The sequence below is a fragment of the Bufo gargarizans genome, chromosome 9 (assembly GCF_014858855.1).
Source record: "Bufo gargarizans isolate SCDJY-AF-19 chromosome 9, ASM1485885v1, whole genome shotgun sequence".
NCBI classification, from domain to species: Eukaryota; Metazoa; Chordata; class Amphibia; order Anura; family Bufonidae; genus Bufo; species Bufo gargarizans.
In genome coordinates this window covers 182,940,450-182,960,379 of record NC_058088.1, presented here as the reverse complement: position 1 = coordinate 182,960,379, position 19,930 = coordinate 182,940,450, and the positions used below count along the sequence as shown (strand labels likewise).

Genomic DNA, 19,930 nt, shown 5'->3' with positions numbered 1-19,930 from the left:
TCAGATCTTTCCATGCTACCTTATCTCTGCTGGTTCTGGCTCACAATCACTGAAGTGTGAACTAGGCCTTAGGTAAAATAGGACAATCACCCATAGAGAACTGCTCCGACCACGTTCTTCCCTCTATAGAGTAAAACCCACGAGCGTTTCCTCCTAAAACAGCGCCGTCCTCTGCCGCCAAACCTGTTTCCTATTTTTATCCAGAACTGAAAGTTGGGCGACGACCAGCTTTCTCAGCCTCCGCCCAGGTACGTAGTGTCAAGGTGCCAATCTCTAATTGGGTAGAACTGGTTGACGACTACCGAGGAAAACCGTAACGGCGACCGCGCCGATCGTCACCCAGCTTTAAGGGGAGAGGTTCTTGCAGCATATTTGTAATTCCCTTATGTCAATATTAATCAATAGTAAAGATTTCTAGGGCTTAGACGTATTCAAGAAGCAGTGAGGTGTTTAAAGGGGTTCTCCAAGAAAGTACAAATGTTTATAGAAGAAGTGTTAAAGGGGTTCTCCGCCTTCAGTCACTTACTACGTGGGAGATACAGAGGTGGTTGGCTGCAGAACTTTAGGCAAGTGTATGTAACACGGGCCATAGCGTTCAGCCAGCAACTATTCCCCCCCCCCCATACACATGCACCCTCGGCTAAGCTGAGAATGCCATGCATGTGTTCTTAAAGGGCATCTGTCAGCAGATTTGTACCTATGACACTGGCTGACCTGTTGGCAGCTGAAGGCCTCTGTGTTGGTCCCATGTTCATATGTGTCCGCATTGCTGAGAAAAGTGATGTTTTACTATATGCAAATGAGCCTCTAGGAGCAACGGGGGCGTTTCCGTTACACCTAGAGGCTCTGCTCTCTGCAACTGCTGCAATTTGATTGACAGGGCCTGTCGTTATGAGGTTCTCTCTGTCTGGCGTTGTCAGAGTACAGAAGGGGCAGAGCCTCTAGGTGTAATGGTAACGCCCCCGTTGCTCCTAGAGGCTCATTTGCATATATATATAAAACATCCTTTTATTTCTCAGCAATGCGGGCACGTATGAACATGGGACCAACACAGAAGCCTCCAGCTGCCAAGCCCACATGTAACACGTCAGCCAGTGTCATAGGTACAAAACTGCTGACAGATGTCCTTAAATAGAGAAAGGGGTGGAAGCTGCTGCCAGGCGCCGTTTGATCTGCCTTGACAACAGGATTGGGCATGTTGAAATCCTACTGCCCGATCCTTATCTGCCATCAGATGGCTACACATTACATGGTTGGCAGCTTCTCCTCACACTACTGAAGCAGAGGACCCCTTTAAGATGTGGTCTTTGAGAGATGACCGACACTGCTCTCCTTCATGGGCCTATATGGTCATGCAATGCTGGACCATCAGGTAAAAATCCTACTCAGGACATGATTTTAGTTCCATGTTGGATTTCCGGACTAACAGACTTTAAAGGAACACTCCGAGCAAAACCTATACATTGGGGCAGATGTACTCATTTTAACAGCCTAAACTGATCTCGGAGGTACAGGCCTGATGGATCTGCAAGTTATTCTTTTGCCTTTTTTTTTTACTTGACCTTAACTTTAGCCCAGTATGGTGCACCAAAAAACCGCTCCGTTTTAGGACTTGTCAAGGCCCCCTTTTTTCTAGACATTTGAAAAGTAGAGAAAAAAAAAAATGCATAAATCTGTTAATAAATGTAACATACAGCAATTATGCCAGTTTTTTGGAGCATTACGAGACAGAATTCTGGCACTCTGGCCTAAATAAATCTGCTGCAGTGTATTATGCCCGGAGCACGTGTAGGTTTAGCCGGTTTCCATTAGAGGGGTTTTTCTAGGAATTTAATTATGATGCATCCTCAGGATAGGTCATCAATATCTGATCGGTGGGGCTCCGACTCCCGACACCGATCGGCTGTGGCGCTCTGGTGACATCACATCCTTCAGTCACATGGACTATGAGCAGCTCAGTCCCATTCAAGTGAAAGGGCCTGAGCTGCAATACCGAGCACAGCCACTATATAATGTGCGGTGCTGTGCTTGGTAAGCTGCAGCTCTCACCGATCACCTACCCCGAGGAGAGGCCATCCATATTAAACTCCTGGAAAACCCCCTTTAAAAGGTTTGCATAAGAAACAGTACCACTCTTAGGGTCCATTCAGACGTCCGTAAGAGTTTTGCGGTCCGCAGAACATGGATACCGGCCGTGTGCGTTCTGAATTTTGTGGACGGCACATGGTGGCCGGCCCCATGTTAGGAAATGCCTATTCTTGTCCGTGATTGCAGACAAGAATAGGACACGCTCTCTTTTTTTTTTTTTTTGCGGGGCCGCGGAACGGAACTACGGATGTGGACAGCACACGATGTGCTATCTGCACCATTGAAATGAAAGGGTCTGAATGGACCTTGAAAGAGGCTGAGCTGCAATACCAGATACAGCCCCTGGGCAAGAGTGGCGCTGTCTCTCCTAGAAAACAGTTTTTTTTTTTTTTTAAACATGTGTGAGATTTCAGGAGAACCCCCTTTAAGAAAACCATCATGCCCGTGGCGGATGCGAATGGAAGTACGCTCACTTCTTCGTGCGACAGGATCCAGAAATCTACGCTCTATGTAAACAGTAAATTAACGGCTACATCAAGTACATTCTACTAGTCCAAAGTAAAATTGCTGGTACTTCTAAAAGGGGCATAGTCACTTTTTACGGTGTCCATCCAGGTGGCTGAAGGAGAGTATCCCTTTAAAATCCATGGTTGCACCCACACAACAACCCGTTCGGTCACCGAACTCTCTGCTCCTCCATCATGTAGCAGAGGTGAGTTTTTTTTTCAAGTGTGAAGGTAAATTCCAGTTAAATTCCAGGACTTTATGTCCATTCGGTCCATAGGGAGGATCGAGGGGCTTGAAACTCAGCGACCAACCCGGTGAAGACCTCTTTGACCTACGTGACTGTAATAGTTGTGGTAATTTCTACTGTAAATTTCACGTATTCCCTACAGCCTATGTAACACGCAGATTCCAATGCACTTTGTGGCGCAGCAATTGGGAGGGGGGGGGGGGGGGGTACGGTGGGTGCTGATGGAGCTCCAATGGTTGGGAACCCTCTGCGACTACTAATAGCAATACTACGAGGGTGGTTTAAGGGGGGGGGGGGGGGGGTCCATATAAAAATGTTATGCCAAATCAACAAAGGTGTTGAGACCCCCAGAAAAGGGGCACCCTAATCACTTCTCATTTATGTGACTGGAGCGTTGGACCGGCATGTGCACACAGGGGACCCCCGTTCTCTTGGGGGCTCCAAGCGGTCAGATCCCAAAGGATCATACATTTCCCACCTACCCTACAAATAGGTGATAAATGGCGTTGATGGGATAACCCCTTTAACATGTGTGGTGAATCTTGGTCTCAGTGGGAAGACCCCACTAATCACACTGGGGATAGGGCATAGACGTGCAAGATGGAAAATCCCTTTAAAAAGGGGCAGCTAACCCCTTTTAGTTGCTTGTATAGTGGAGCATTATAAGTAGTGATCGGAGAAGAGAGGAGACTTCCCAGTTAGTGCCCCTTTAAACAATCCTGAAGACCCCCCTTCCCAGTATTCGCCAATTTCGCTCTTTCCCTCCCGTGCACCCGGTAAATTGTGCTGTAGATTCTGCTGAAGAAACTGAGATAAAACCACGGATTGAAGTTTCCATGAAACAAAGAACAGACTTTCCCCCCCCTTATTGTACCAAACCTCACCCTTAGGGCAGAGTTCCACCGAACGCAGCACAAGACGACCCCTCGCAGGAAGACTCCCATTGTATCCGACCACCGCTGCGCTGCCGGGGACTCGCCAGGTTTATAGTCTTTAAAATGCACATCAAAAATCAATCAAAAGTTAAAAAGTTAAAAAGTGAATGAGAGAAGAACGTTGTGGTGCGGAGCTCCTTAGGTCCCGGCCTGCTTCTCTTCATCCGGCTGCTTCTTCTGCTGCTGGAGTTTTGCGTAAGCGACAGCGTCACCCCTGTAATGTGAAGGCAGAGGGGTAATTAAAGGGGTTGTGTCACCTCATACATTGGGGGCATAGAAATGAATGGAGGGCGGCCGCTCTCCTTCTCTTTGCGGGCTCCATTTTAGAGCTGTGTGTGGGACCCCCACCCATCAGACATTGGGGGGGCATCTTTTAGCGATATTCCCCCAAGGTATGAGATGATACAACCCCTTTTAAGTAATGGATTAACAAAACTGATATGATTAACGAGCGCTTTCCAGCTTAAAAAAAAAAAGCTTATGTCATTGTTCACCTTCTGAAGGCCCCCTCCTCCCCCTTCAGAAGGTGAACAATGACATAAGCTTTTTTTTTTTAAGCTGGAAAGCGCTCGTTAATCATATCAGTTTTGTTAATCCATTACATAGGGCGGAATGTGCAGGACCGTAAAATGAGGAATGTACACGATCAATACCCATTTTTTGCGTATCCGCAATATACGGATCACAAAACGGATACAGTCGTGTGAATGGGCCCTTAGATTGTATCTGCGCTAGTTGTATCATTAGGTTGCTTAGCTTGTTGTTCAATATGGTATAAGACCTGGGACTATTCACGGCGTGGCCAGAAGAAGCTCACCGACAGAGGGACGCCTTGTGTAGGATCAACTCCGTTTTTTCCCGATTTAGCCCCTGGCCTACGCTGTGAAAAGGGTTCCCCAGCTGATGGGTGGTCAGATGATACCTACTCAAATCAGTGATGTAAGTTCTTTATACTTAATAATTGCAAACGGACATTATATCGCTATATACTGTATTTTTCACCCTATAAGACACACTTTCCCCCCCCCAGAAGTGGGAGGATAAGGTCAGTTCGTCTTATGGGGTGAATACTAATGAGCACTTCTATTATAGAAGCGCTCATTAGTACAGTAGGAGCGGTGAATACAGTGCTCTGCTCACTGACGGGGGCCAAGCCATAAAGGCACGCTGTGAGTTATGGTCACAACAAGATGGAAATCCAGCGCAGAAGACCCCGATTTAGTGACAGGTTCCCTTTAAACCGGTATACGGTGCCTCACCGAAGCGCCTACTGATCTAAAGGGAATGACAAGAAAAGAATAAGCCACATCTTACTTCTTCCCCAAGGCAGATAATCCGTACAGCACTCCCGTTGCAAAGGCGATCGCGTTGCCAAAAAGAGTGGTTATTCCGAAGCTGAGAAATATGGGAAACAGCGCCATCCTGTGGAGAAGAAACAGAAGATCAGCCCACAGCTACGGAGGGTAGAGCAGCGAGTGTCAGAATCCCTCAGGTTTGCGCCCACGTATTACCGTACCCGCAGTAGAAGAACGCCTTCTGCCAGGGCCTCAACCTGTCCACTTTACTCGCGACCACATTTGCAAACTCGATGAACTGGCAGCAGAATGGCGCCTCACACAGGAACAGGACCAGCGCGTTCACCCTGCAGGGAGAAGACAATCCGAGAAACATTACCTCCTACCAAGTCTACAAAATCATGGCCTCTGCACCTACTAAACGGCCCCTTCCTTCCCCCTATATTCTAATTAGGGGGTCCTGAGGATAGGTCATCAGTAAAAAAAAAAAAAAAAATAATCATAAAAAAAATCTCAGAAAACGCCACGATTTTCTAATATCCTATTAGTCCATTCCGTGTTGGGATCCCCCTTTCAGGACCCTCACCTGTAAGCTATATATGAATACAGTATATGAGGAGAGCTGCAGCACCACCCTGTGTCAGGACAAGGATACTACAGCTGGGAAAAGCAAACGGGAAACATGATAGGAAAGCTATGATAAAGCACAAGGGGATAGGGCGTTGTAAACCGAGCCGTCCTAATGACACCCTGCCGGACGATCGCTGGCTGAAAATAAACTATTACCTCCACCCAAATCTAAATATTACCCCGATAGCGTGACGAAGAAGGTGCCGGAGAGTTCAGCAAGTGCCCAAAAGGCCCAGCCCTGAGAAACTCTGTAAATACATTCCATTACTTATCCTGGAAAAAAACATTTTATTATACTCCAGAGCTGCATTCATAATTCTGCAGCTTTCGCAGCCAAAACCTACTCCCTGCGCTAGTGATCTGCAAACTGCCTCACTGCATAACAGGAGCTCTGCTGAACGGATAGCGGTGGCGACAAACTTGCTGACTCCATTTGTAAACGCAGTCCTGGACTATAACTCTCATCATTCGTATTAGCTAGCAGATCTACTTACATCATGAAGACTCCAGCTGCAATGTTCAATGGGTTGATGGTGATGCAGTTCCACAGGCCGGCGATGGCGCAGGCTGTAAGAGAAGGACAGGGAACACTCAGTGCAGTCTAAATTTCGGCTACGGGCGACTCCCGCTCAAGTGAACGCAGACTGGTTGGCATGCAGTACCAGATTTCCCCTATAGTGGCCACTGCGTCTGGAATCCGCAGCGGCCCTGGCCCCTGGTGAGGATGTTAAAGGGGTTGGCCATATGGGCTAGAATATGCCGTCAATGCCAGATAGGAGCGGGTCTCACCTCTCTAGAGAACAGGGCCCCTCGAAGGAGAGAACACTGTGCACGTGCAGCGTTGCTCTTCATCCATCTACATGGGAGTGAGCGCACTTGACTATAACGCCGCCACCTCGCCATACTCCCCCATAGGAATGTGTTCGGCTGTTTTCTCAACTCCCATGGCAGTAAACAGAGGCCGGCCACACCTGTGGACATTTCGTGGGCCCCGTTCTGGAGACAGGAGCCGGTCCAAGATGTGCTGCAGACTTAAAGGGGTCTTCCCATCAGCACCCCCCCCCCCCCCCCTTAATCACTGCGTAATGAAAAGTTCTGCAATGTTGTAATTTACTTTGAGTACCAAGTCCTCACCATATTTAAGATACCTGCATGCTGTCAACGAATGGAGTCATTTTGAATGATATTACATCTAGAGAAGGGATCAGCAACCTTCGGCACTCCAGCTGTTGTGAAACTACAATTCCCAGCATGCTCCATTCATTTCCATGTGAGTTCTTAGAAGAGCAGAGCAGGTATGCATGCTGGGAGATGTAGTTTCACAACAGCTGGAGTGCCGGAGGTTGCCTACCCCTGATCTAGAGTCTAAAAACCCATTAAATGTCCGGTTCGTTGCCATAGACCGCTCTGCAACCCCGCTCCTGTCCGAATACAATTGGACAGACAGCCAGCGGAGATCTTGAAAATGGAACGTAAGCACAAAGTGCATTCAGAGGTTGCAGGTTATGGCTGAGCGGCTCCGGTTACGCAATGCTCGGCCTATGGGGCACAGTGTCACTATAGGACGACGCAGCAGCATCCAAGTGGGGCTGTACATGGGCAGCATCCGCAGGGAGCGCCAGGTTTGGGAAGCAGAGCTCAGTGTAATGCCAGGCTGAATGCGGGCAGAAGACAAAGCCACAAATAGCTGTGCCCGGCCTCCCAGCCCCGTCACTGTGAGCTGCCGTGCTCATTAATAGTGCATAGCCCCTCTACATACGATACCCCCACCCCTCTCAGCTGACAGCACCCGGAACAAAGCCCAGTATTCTTAACCAGTGTAACATCAGCCGCACGGGTGACGGGCGCAGAGCGTGGGAAGGCGCAGGCAGCGCATAATTACTGCAGGCTGCGGAGTTACATAAGGACTCGCTGCAAGGGTTAAAAGGAGATTTTACTTGTTTTCAAAAAAAAAAAAAAAAAAGGAAAAGAAGGGTGGTCAGAACATTGGGATTTCCAGGTTTGGCCCTTCCATTGGGTCCATTCACACATCCGCAAGTTTGGGCCGGACCCGTTACGGATTGTGCAGAACGGGTGCGGACCTACTTATTTTCAATGTGCCGTCCGCATCCGCACTTCTGTTCTGCAAAAAAAAAAAAAAAAAAAATAGAACATGTCCTATTCTTGTCTGCAGACACCGACAAGAAAAGGTATTTCTATTACGTGCCGGCCATGTGTGGTCCGCAAAATGCAGAACTCACATGGGTGGGTGTCCGTGCTTTGCGGATCCGCAATTTGCGGAACGCAAAACACTTGCGGACGTGTGAATGGACCCTTAAAGGGGCTCCCCACCCAAATGCATCTGGACGAAAAATTTGATTAGACAGACAGCTGGGTTTGCTAGGGATGCATTGCCTGACAACGACAGATGGATAGATATGAGATAAATAGGAAATAGATGGACAGGACAGGACAGACACGAGACGGACAGGACAGGACAGACACGAGACGGACAGGACAGGACAGACACGAGACGGACAGGACAGGACAGACACGAGACGGACAGGACAGGACAGACACGAGACGGACAGGACAGGACAGACACGAGACGGACAGGACAGGACAGACACGAGACGGACAGGACAGGACAGACACGAGACGGACAGGACAGGACAGACACGAGACGGACAGGACAGACACGAGACGGACAGGACAGGACAGACACGAGACGGACAGGACAGGACAGACACGAGACGGACAGGACAGGACAGACACGAGACGGACAGGACAGACACGAGACGGACAGGACAGACACGAGACGGACAGGACAGGTGTTGTTGGGGAGTACACACATAGCAACCCGTCTGTCAGATATCAGAGGTAGACAGGCATGGGAGGGGAAAGCCGCTGGGCAAAGGCCTCGACATCCCCCTACCTTTACCCAAGCAGAGTTCTGACTTAAAGGGGTATTCCAGCAACACGTTGTCCCCTCATCAAATGGATAGAGGAAAACTTGCTGGACCCCCATCGATCATGAGAACAGGGGTCCCTAGTACCCACAGAAGAATGAAGCAGTAGTCGAGCAGGTGTGCTGCCAATCCATTCATTTCCATGGGACTGCTGAATCTAGACTAGAGCGCCCCCGTATCTCCAGCCGTCCCACAGAGTAGTGGGCACGCTCGACTGTCGCTCTTTTCAAATGCAGAACACGCCCGCCCCCCCTCCATTTTTTGATCTGTCAATTATGGATACCAGAATCGGGATACCTCTTTAATGGAAAGGAGTTCTCCTATTCTGGACTCTGGGTAATGCTTTATTTCCCCTGTGGAGGTGCTGCGGGGACAGTGAAGACTTTCTGTTGCGATTCTTGCCCCCCCATCCCCGAGTACAGTTGATTACTGGGGGGGTCCTTAACAGTGGGGTAACCCTGTGATCAGTTTATCATCTGGGAACCCCTCTAACACAGCTCGGGTGGAGAACCTCTTCAATATACTCCATAAGGCGCTGTTCACACCGTCGATACGTTTATAACAGACGTCCCGACATTCCGCTGGATCCGTCACACCATGGGCGCCCAAAGGACCTGGATGATTTAGGGCAGCGATCTGCAGCCTTTGCCACTCCAGCTGCTGGAAAACTACAACTCTCAGCATGCACTCTTGAGGGGCTGTTCTTGTAACTTCCTACCTGCTGACCCTTGATTTAGGGAGGACTTTTGGCGCCGATTCCACGGCAAAAAATGCGCGAGGAACTTCCCAACTGATATCAAACCGTACGCCGTTTTTTTTTTTTGTTTTTTTTTTTTAAATTGCACTGCTGAAAAAAAATGTCTCCCGTCCATCCTTGCAGAATCTGCCCCCCACCTGAAAATGGGCACAGAAATGACCCAGTGTGAACATACCCTTACGGGGCTGCGCTATTTTTCCTGGCAGAAACGGCAACGGACGCGCAGATGTGCACAGCGTCTGATATAAGGAGGTAATAAACGCTGGTAGATGGCGGTCGGCATAGTCATCAATAATAATGGTCCTCCGAAATATCAGTCCCCTCCCCCGCAAGGGTCAGGACAGGAGAGGCCGGTGACGCCCAAACTACCTGACCTTCACTAATCCCACACAACAGATGGACGGGAGCCAGCAACACAATCAGATAAACCGGATCACCTGGTGACAGCGCCCGCTCAGCCGACTGCGCAGGGGCCCCACATCCCTGCTCAGGCTGTCACTGCCAGCAAATAAAGGGCAAGTTACGCAGGCGATCAGTAAAAATATCAGTGTGTACTAGGGCAAGGCATTAGAGCAGCGGGCAGGGCATGATGGGAGTTGTAGTGTCATCCGCAGGCTGCAGACACACAGTCGGACTTGGGACGGAGGGGCTTCCAGACAACAGTCTTTCAGATTTAGGCCTCATGCACACGACCGTTGTTTTATTCCGTGTCCATTGCGCCGTTTTTTTGTGATTTTCAATGGGTCCGTTGAAAACTCGGCTAATGCACCGTTTGCCATCTGCGTCCGTGATCCGTGGTTCCAGTCCGTCAAAAAAAAATATAACCTGTCCTATTATTTTCACGGAAAACGGTTTGCGGGCCCATTCAAGTCAATTGGACCGCTAAAGAACGCGGAGGCACACAAGTTTGTCATCCGCGTCCGTTTTTTTTCCTATCATTTGCATGGCAAACCTGTCTTAGAATTTTTTTTACATTCCTTTATGTCTGGTGGTCCTCCAAAAATAAAGGAAGACACACGGAAACAAAAACGGATCACGGAACAACGGAACCCCATTTTGCGGAACACAACAACGGTCGTGTGCATAAGGCCTTAGTCCTCTTTCACATAACCGGGGGGTTTTTTTTTCCCGTTTGCGGACTGTTTTTTTGCATTCCGTATACGGAACCATTCATTTCAATGGTTCCGCAAAAAAAAACAAAATGTACTCCGTATGCATTCCGTTTCCATATTTCCGTTGAAAGATAGAACATGTCCTATTATTGCCCGCAAATCACGTTCCGTGGCTCCATTCAAGTCAATGGGTCCGCAAAAAAAAAAAAAAAAATGAACAGATATGGAAATGCATCCGTATGTCTTCTGTGTCCGTTCCGTTTTTGTGGAACCATCTATTGAAAATTTTATGCCCAGCCCTATTTTTTCTATGTAATTACTGTATACTGTAAAAACGGAAACACAACGGAAACAAAAAACGGAACAATGGATCCGCAAAATACTGAAAAAGCCATACGGTCATGTGAAAGAGGCCTTAACCAGGAATCCAGAGATATTTTCCAATATAACGGAAACTCCAATAATCAGGTATCGTCCGTGGATTCAGGTTCATAGGAATTGTCCATATCTATTGAGCAATTGTCTCTTTTGGCGGCCTGGTCGTATCAGTTTTTTGGGGGTAGATCTAAGGTAGTATTAATTTACAGGCCTACCATTTTTTGGATACGGAGGTCACAATAGGGGTACAAATTTGTTGTACAGGTGGATATAGAATACGTATGTTTGATTAAAGGCCATCTATATGCAGGATCAACCCTAATACTGCCTGGTAGGGTGGATCCTGTTGAGTAAAACAATACCACAATCATACAGATACATCACGGCATTCCTGAGTAACTTCACTTTTTACTAATATGTACATTAGGCCTTTGGAGCACCAGGGGGTGGGCACTCTCCTCCTTGGAGCACCAGGGGGTGGGCACTCTCCTCCTTGGAGCACCAGGGGGTGGGCACTCTCCTCCTTGGAGCACCAGGGGGTGGGCACTCTCCTCCTTGGAGCACCAGGGGGTGGGCACTCTCCTCCTTGGAGCACCAGGGGGTGGGCACTCTCCTCCTTGGAGCACCAGGGGGTGGGCACTCTCCTCCTTGGAGCACCAGGGGGTGGGCACTCTCCTCCTTGGAGCACCAGGGGGTGGGCACTCTCCTCCTTGGAGCACCAGGGGGTGGGCACTCTCCTCCTTGGAGCACCAGGGGGTGGGCACTCTCCTCCTTGGAGCACCAGAGCACCTCCACTCTGTGTCGATGGCCACTCTCTCTTTCACTTGATTGACATCTGGTCCTGTGATTTAGCGCCTGCGCAGTAGATTACACTATCAGCACATGTGCAGTAGATCTGCCGCTCCGGCATCAGAGTTGACTACGACCTGATGACATCATCCTCCACCCAGAAGATGATCAGCTTCATTCCGGTGGAGGATGACGTCATCGGCGATGCTGGAGAGGCAGATCTGCTGTTCATGCGCTAATTGTGTAGTCTACGGCGCATATGTGAGTTTACAGGGCCGGATGAGAAATCAGGCCCTGAAACTACTGAGGAATGGTGGAACGGATCTGCATAACTGAGGTGTTGTTTTACTCAGCAGGATCAACCCTACCCAGGCAGTATTGCTGGTTTAATAAGGTAGATCTAGCTGATAGATGTTCTTTAACTAAGTTAAATTAATTAATTCGCCTCATCAACCAGAGTTCTTCCCCTGTGAGGGGCTGCCCCCGCTGGTGAAGAATCTCGGTCTCCAAGCGGCGGCTCTCCAGCTGTTGAAAAACTACAACTCCCAGCATGCAGATGTGGTCCCTGGTGGCCGTTGTAGTTTTGCAATAGTTGGTAAGCCACAGGATGAAGGCCTAAAATCTATGGCTGGGCAGATCAGTACTTACATATGCCCCCGAGGACCCCGGCGAGCCGACACATCAAGCGGTACCACCATGTCATGCCATCGTCCGGCGCCGTGGTGGCGGGCGGGTTCCCCTGCGCTGCTGCGTCTGGCTCTACTGTGCTCATCTTGGAGGTGTCTTGGGTATCGATCTGCGTTCTTGGCGCCTGCGCTGCAGAATCTGGGGTGGATCAGGGCGTCTTCTCATAAGCTGGAACCTACATGCTCCACACGACTGTATGACCTCCTGTAGAGAGAACAGATTCAGATGGTCATCCACTCACCTCGCACCATACATGAAGCATGAATCAATGGATCTAAGAACTAACACTGCTCATCCTGAGCCACCTGATTCATGAACATAATTCTTGCAGTAAACCATGACACCAATATCGTAAGAGCCCGAAGCATGGATAAGGGCTGGTAAGAGCTACTGCAGAACATCCGATCGACAGAAGTGCGGTGTTTTGGGTTCCAGACGATCAGATAACGATAGACCATCAGCCTGCGGAGCCTGGAAAGCCCCTTTAAATGGGGTTGTCTCACTTGAAAGGAGCAATCTAGCAGGGGGTGTGCATAGGCCGGCGCTTTTATCTATAGTGTGCAAGCACGACCACCATTGCTGGATTGCAGGGTGGGCGTAACCATGGAAACAAGCAGTGTATAATGTGATGGAAAAGGAGGCAATATGGAGAATCACAATACATTAGTAAGTGCCTTGTATGAACTTTCTCTACACAATAAACGCTATTTGCTGAAGTGACGCAGCCACAATCTAAGGCGGGTGCGACTGCGAGACTTGATGGCACAAGACCAGAGAAGCCACTTCTGTCAGTTGCTCCTTAGCACAGAGCGCCGGCTGGAAGACGATCAATGGCCGATAAGAGAATCGCAGCGCGACGGACGCCACACTAATCACTGGGCTATTCATTACAAAACTAGTCCATCGATAAAAAAAAAAATATATATTATATAGGAGCGAGGGCAAGAGAGAGCGAAAGAGAGAGAGAGCGAGAGATCTAGAGCGAAAGAGAGAGCGAGAGATCTAGAGCGAAAGAGAGAGAGATCTAGAGCGAGAGATCTAGAGCGAAAGAGAGAGAGAGCGAGATCTAGAGCTAAAGAGAGAGAGAGCGAGATCTAGAGCTAAAGAGAGAGAGAGAGAGCGAGAGATCTAGAGCTAAAGAGAGAGAGAGAGAGCGAGATCTAGAGCTAAAGAGAGAGAGAGAGAGCGAGAGATCTAGAGCGAAAGAGAGAGAGAGAGAGCGAGAGATCTAGAGCGAAAGAGAGAGAGAGAGAGCGAGAGATCTAGAGCGAAAGAGAGAGAGAGAGAGCGAGAGATCTAGAGCGAAAGAGAGAGAGAGAGAGCGAGAGATCTAGAGCGAAAGAGAGAGAGAGAGAGAGCGAGAGATCTAGAGCGAAAGAGAGAGAGAGAGAGCGAGAGATCTAGAGCGAAAGAGAGAGAGAGAGAGCGAGAGATCTAGAGCGAAAGAGAGAGAGAGAGAGCGAGAGATCTAGAGCGAAAGAGAGAGAGAGAGCGAGAGATCTAGAGCGAAAGAGAGAGAGCGAGAGATCTAGAGCGAAAGAGAGAGAGAGAGCGAGAGATCTAGAGCGAAAGAGAGAGAGAGAGAGAGAGCGAGAGATCTAGAGCGAAAGAGAGAGAGAGAGCGAGAGATCTAGAGCGAAAGAGAGAGAGCGAGATCTAGAGCGAAAGAGCGAGAGATCTAGAGCGAAAGAGCGAGAGATCTAGAGCGAAAGAGCGAGCGAGAGATCGAGCGAGCGAGAGATCTAGAGCGAAAGAGCGAGCGAGCGAGAGATCTAGAGCGAAAGAGCGAGCGAGAGATCTAGAGCGAAAGAGCGAGCGAGAGATCTAGAGCGAAAGAGCGAGCGAGAGATCTAGAGCGAAAGAGCGAGCGAGAGATCTAGAGCGAAAGAGCGAGCGAGAGATCTAGAGCGAAAGAGCGAGCGAGATCTAGAGCGAAAGAGAGAGCGATCGAGAACAAGCTAGAGTGGGCTAAAGAGCAAACTAGAGCGATCGAGAGCTAGAGCGGCGGGTCATGGAGGGTCTGGGCGCTGCGGACGGCATCGTGATCACATGACCTGAGCCTGCCTGACTAGGAGATCACATGACCTGAGCCTGCCTGACTAGGAGATCACATGACCTGAGCCTGCCTGACTAGGAGATCACATGACCTGAGCCTGCCTGACTAGGAGATCACATGACCTGAGCCTGCCTGACTAGGAGATCACATGACCTGAGCCTGCCTGACTAGGAGATCACATGACCTGAGCCTGCCTGACTAGGAGATCACATGACCTGAGCCTGCCTGACTAGGAGATCACATGACCTGAGCCTGCCTGACTAGGAGATCACATGACCTGAGCCTGCCTGACTAGGAGATCACATGACCTGAGCCTGCCTGACTAGGAGATCACATGACCTGAGCCTGCCTGACTAGGAGATCACATGACCTGAGCCTGCCTGACTAGGAGATCACATAACCTGAGCCTGCCTGACTAGGAGATCACATGACCTGAGCCTGCCTGACTAGGAGATCACATGACCTGAGCCTGCCTGACTAGGAGATCACCAGGTGCACATACTCTACAGCCCTGACCTGTAAGAGCTCTGTCACCTGTCAGTGAATCCCAGACGTGTGCCGTCAGTGCTCTGCTCCCCTCCACACATCAGTGGTTTTCCACCCTGTTGTGTCTGTGATTACGGATCCGTCACGCACCTTACAATCGATGGGGGAGGGGTGATATCATCCGTGTTTGGTCCGTGATAGAAGGTGCTCTGGAAACTAATATTCAGCCTAGCAGTGTCCATGAAACACCAATGACAAACGGACCAAACACGGATCCTTCACGGATGTATGAACAAGGAGCAGTCCGACTCCATTTCTGTCACAGGAGAAGGGGGGGGGGGGTCACTTTCCTGACACCTCCTTTGTCCCTTTCCCAGGCTCTACCCCTGTGTGGTCAGGTCAGTGCCCTGGGAAAGCTGGCTGACAACCCCTGCAGAAGCTATGATGGTTGTCGGCTAGCTCTGCTGCCACCCAGCCACATTATAATCCTCGTGTAACCTGCCCCTATAGGAATGAGAATATATATATACACAGGATACGCACCTCCGCGGGCCCCGCTCCTCCGGCACCGGCCCCGGTTTCCCTCCGCTGCCCGCAGCCTCCAGCCGGGATCCTGATGACAATAGAACACGTCGCTACCAGCGCAATGCATGCCGGGAGGGAACCTACAGCTGAGGGGGGAGGGGTTACACGGTGACGTCACGTTGGAAACACCCTCCCCAGGCGAATTTCCCTCAGCTAATGATCCTCAGACCTGAAAGGCAACCGTCGCCCGTAGCAACCAATGAGATCGCTGCTTTCATTTTACAGCTGTAAGTAATCTGCACTCTGATTGGCTGCTGTGGGTGACGCTCTGCGCGCCAGTTTTTACGCACGGATGAGGTGTACGGGGCTTAGAGCGGCGCCCATTGGAAACCCTGGAGGTACATGACTGAAAGTAATGCGCCAATTAGCCTATAATGATGTAACTAACACGTGTTGCGCAAAATACTGGACATGTTTTGGGGGCACCAATGGTTTCATCATATTCTGAGTTTTGCACCTTAAAAACCATTGTTTTCCTGTCATTTTAATATTAAATACAGCCCCGGCCTCGTGTGTGACCAGTGTGAGGAATGAAGGGAAGAAAATATCCATAAAACAGGAAGAATCCCTCCTCCTCACCCATTCCAATGCAGCCCCTGAACCATGTGGCCCTATGCAGGAGCCCAGTTTGCCCTTATATAACCGTATCCATTCTAGCGTCCGTGTGACATCCACGTTTTGCACACCCATTGGGCGTCATTTAGACAAAAAGTTTTAGTCTATGATCGGCAGTCGGGTGGGACGGGGCGTGCCCCTGCAAATTTATGCTTGGAAACAGTCTTCAATGTTGGCGAAAAACGACTCCAGCCGGGGGCACGGACTGCCGTGGATTAGTCTAATTTATAAATTAAGCACGGGGGGGGGGGGGGGGGGGGGCCCATCAAAGACCGGCGTAAAAAGCCGGCCTTAGTAAATGACCCCTATTGACTTTAGTGGGTCCGTGGGCCGCATTTTGCACACCTGACGAAGACATGTTCCGTCATTTGCGGCCACACGAGCAGCACATGGATGACGTCTGCGTGCCGTCCGTTTTTTCCTTTTCTTTTTGTGGACCCCATAGAAATGAATGGGAAGAGCGTCCGACCCGCAAAAAAAAACGCGGATCCCAAATACAGCCGTGTGCAGGAGGCTTAACATGGAGACTGTACTGATGTCTGTGTGCTTGGTGCGGCTAATCTGACGCGGTGATGAGGACGCGCGGAAACATCAATAAAATGCACTAATTAGGAGCAGAGCGGATATAACGGAGAGGGATCATCTTCTCACTCCTGTTCTGGAAAAATGACCCCCCCCCATGTGACCTCCAGAGAGCAGGTATGCGCCCACTGATGGGGGAACTGTTCTCGGAGCATTGCAGATTCTGTCAAAAATACGGGACAGAATAGCGCAGTACGCCAGGTTTTATAATGGAAACCAGATGCCATTATAGTGTGGTCCGTCAGGTGGCGTTCAAAGGAAACACCTCCTGGAATACAGAAGAACAACGGAAATAAAAATGTGAGCTGAGCCGTACCTGTCACTACCAGAGCTTTGAGACGTTCTCAAAGCTCTGTGTCTCCACCCCTGTGATGATGTCACTTAGGGTTGGAGGTTTTCTCACTGTTCTGTTTCTCCGCCCCTGTGATGAGGTCTTACTCTCAGCTGTCTCTCCTGCGTTTGATTTCTCTGCCTTTAAATCACCCCTCCTCCTATTGCAGGGCGTGGATTATATTTCTCCTTTCAGTTGTAGCTCTGCCTTGAGTATCTTCACTCCTTTAGCTACTAGTTCTCTGGACCTGTGTTCTGCTGCTGCAAGCACTCCGGATATTGCCAGCGGTCCTTGGATCCGTCTTCTCTATGGCTGCAGCTCCATCAGCTAAGTGTGCAGACTTTGTTATGTACCTGGTGATTTCCTGACTGGATCTGAGGTGGCCCCGGTTCCCTCCTTATTCTGTGCAGGGCATCGGAGGCCGTGCCCCTTCCACTATTGTAGGGGTTACAGGGCTCATCAGTCTAAGGTACGCGGGCATGCCTCGTTCCACCATTTGGATCCGGGCATGTGCTTTAGCAGCATAGGGAGAGTGTTGAGGGTCTGACAGGGGTCACCCTTTCTCTTCCCTAGTTTGGGTCCGGTCAGTAGCTCTTTTTACTGTGTATACTCTTGTTACCCTTAAACAGCCGTGACATTATAATCCACCAAAACCGTCCTTGTTGACATGGATCCGCTTTCTGACCTGGTTGACCGCATGCAGGGTCTTTCTTTGGAAGTAGCGGATCTCCGTCAATCTCTGACTCAGCTACAAGCATTGGGCTCTGCTCCGGCTCATGGAGTCTGTTGCGAGCCAAAGGTCTCACTTCCGGAAACGTTCTCCGGGGGCAGTGAGAATTTTGTTCGCTTCAGAGAGGCATGTAAACTCCATTTTTGTTTGTGTCCCCACTCCTCTGGTAATGAGGAACAGAGGGTGAGGATTGTCATCTCCCTGCTCAGAGGTAATGCTCAGACTTGGGCTTTTTCGCTGCCATCAGGGGATCCTTCCCTGCGATCCGTGGAGAGGTTTTTTGTGGCCCTGGGGCAGATATATGATGACCCGGATCGTGTTGCTCTGGCAGAATCAAACTTACGTGTTCTATGCCAGAACAAACTGTCTGCGGAGCTTTATTGTTCTGAATTTCGGAGATGGGCAGCTGATTCAGGCTGGAATGATGCTGCACTCCGAAGTCAGTTCTGTCATGGTCTCTCAGAGGGTTTGAAAGATGCCTTTGCTTTCCATGAGAGACCAACATCCTTAGAGTCTGCCATGTCATTGGCGGTACGCCTTGACAGGCGTCTAAGGGAAAGAAACAAGACCTCTCCGTCCAGCCATTGTCAGTCTAGGGGCAATGGTGCGGACTCATTCAGTATGCAGGGGTCTCATCCTGTCTCGCTCCCCTCTGAGGAGGAGCCCATGCAGCTAGGCCGACTTGCCCCTGATAAAAGAGGATTTAGTCCTCAGAATATGGTGTGTTTTTGTTGTGGGGGCATAGGTCATTTGGCAAATGTTTGTCCGTCTAGGAGATTCCTGAACTGTACTAAGAGCGATAATAAGAGAAAAACCTCAAGAGGTAGATCATCAAGTTCTGCTTCATCTGCTACTTTGGGCAAAGTTGATGTGGGATTTGATGCTTTTCCTCTGACCTGCAGTTCCCGTTTTCTCCTGTCTGCCAGGGTGGCGCTAGAGAGCAAGGTCATTCCTTGTGAGATTTTTGTCGATAGTGGAGCGGCCGTCAATCTTATTGACACTCAATTTGTAGCTTTGCATGGCTTTCAGGTTTGTACATTAGAAAAGGATATACCTGTTTTTGCTATTGACTCTGCCCCACTCTCGCAGAGATCTCTGAAAGGCATTGTTCACAATATCCGGCTAGCTGTAGGTGACACTCATGTGGAGGTGATATCTTGTTTTGTCCTTAACGGATTGCCTTCTCCTCTAGTTTTGGGGCTACCCTGGCTCACTAGACATAACCCCACTATTGATTGGCAAGGAAGGCAAATAAATGAGTGGAGTGACTTTTGTAGAGAGAATTGTCTCACAGCCACTCTTGCTGAGGTGTCTACTAAAACTCTGCCATCATTTCTCTCTGATTTCTCGGATGTGTTTTCCGAGAGCGGTGTTCAGGAGCTACCTCCTCACCGGGAGTTTGACTGTCCCATTAACCTCATTCCCGGCGCCAAGCTGCCAAAGGCACGCCTCTACAATCTCTCACAACCGGAGAGACTCGCAATGCGAACCTATATCTCTGAGAGTCTCGAGAAGGGGCATATTCGTCCCTCAAAGTCGCCTGTTGCCGCGGGTTTTTTTTTTGTTAAAAAAAAAGATGGCTCTCTGAGACCTTGCTTAGATTTTAGGGAGCTGAACCGTATCACGATTCGCGATCCCTATCCCCTTCCTCTGATCCCGGACCTCTTCAACCAAATTGTTGGGGCCAAGGTGTTTTCCAAATTGGATCTGAGAGGCGCGTACAACCTGGTCAGGGTCAGAGAGGGGGATGAATGGAAAACGGCCTTTAATACCCCTAACGGGCATTTCGAGAATCTCGTTATGCCTTTCGGCCTGATGAATGCTCCGGCCGTCTTTCAGCATTTTGTTAATAGTATTTTCTATCATTTAATGGGGAAATTTGTATTGGTGTATCTTGATGATATTTTGATTTTTTCCCCTGATGTTCAGACTCATCAGGATCATCTTTTTCAGGTCCTGCAGATACTGCGGGAAAATAAACTGTATGCCAAGCTGGAGAAATGTCTTTTTATGGTATCAGAGATTCAATTTCTGGGTTTTCTCCTCTCTGCTTCTGGTTTTCGCATGGATCCGGAGAAGGTCCGTGCTGTGCTGGAGTGGGAGCTTCCTGAAAATCAGAAGGCATTGATGCGCTTTCTGGGTTTTGCTAACTACTACAGAAAGTTCATTTTG

At 49.5% G+C, this 19,930-nt stretch overlaps 1 protein-coding gene across 1 annotated transcript; it reads right to left on the bottom strand.

Moving 5' to 3' along the window:
- Window positions 1-767: 767 nt before the first annotated feature.
- CACFD1 (calcium channel flower domain containing 1) lies at window positions 768-15,596 on the bottom strand. The gene is made up of 6 exons (XM_044306673.1): window positions 15,459-15,596; window positions 12,335-12,577; window positions 6,197-6,269; window positions 5,294-5,419; window positions 5,092-5,199; window positions 768-3,991 (listed from the first exon to the last, which is right to left on the bottom strand). The coding sequence occupies exons 2-6, from the start codon at window positions 12,456-12,458 to the stop codon at window positions 3,916-3,918; spliced, it is 507 nt and encodes a 168-aa protein (XP_044162608.1). The 5' UTR covers window positions 12,459-12,577; window positions 15,459-15,596; the 3' UTR covers window positions 768-3,915.
- Window positions 15,597-19,930: the final 4,334 nt, after the last annotated feature.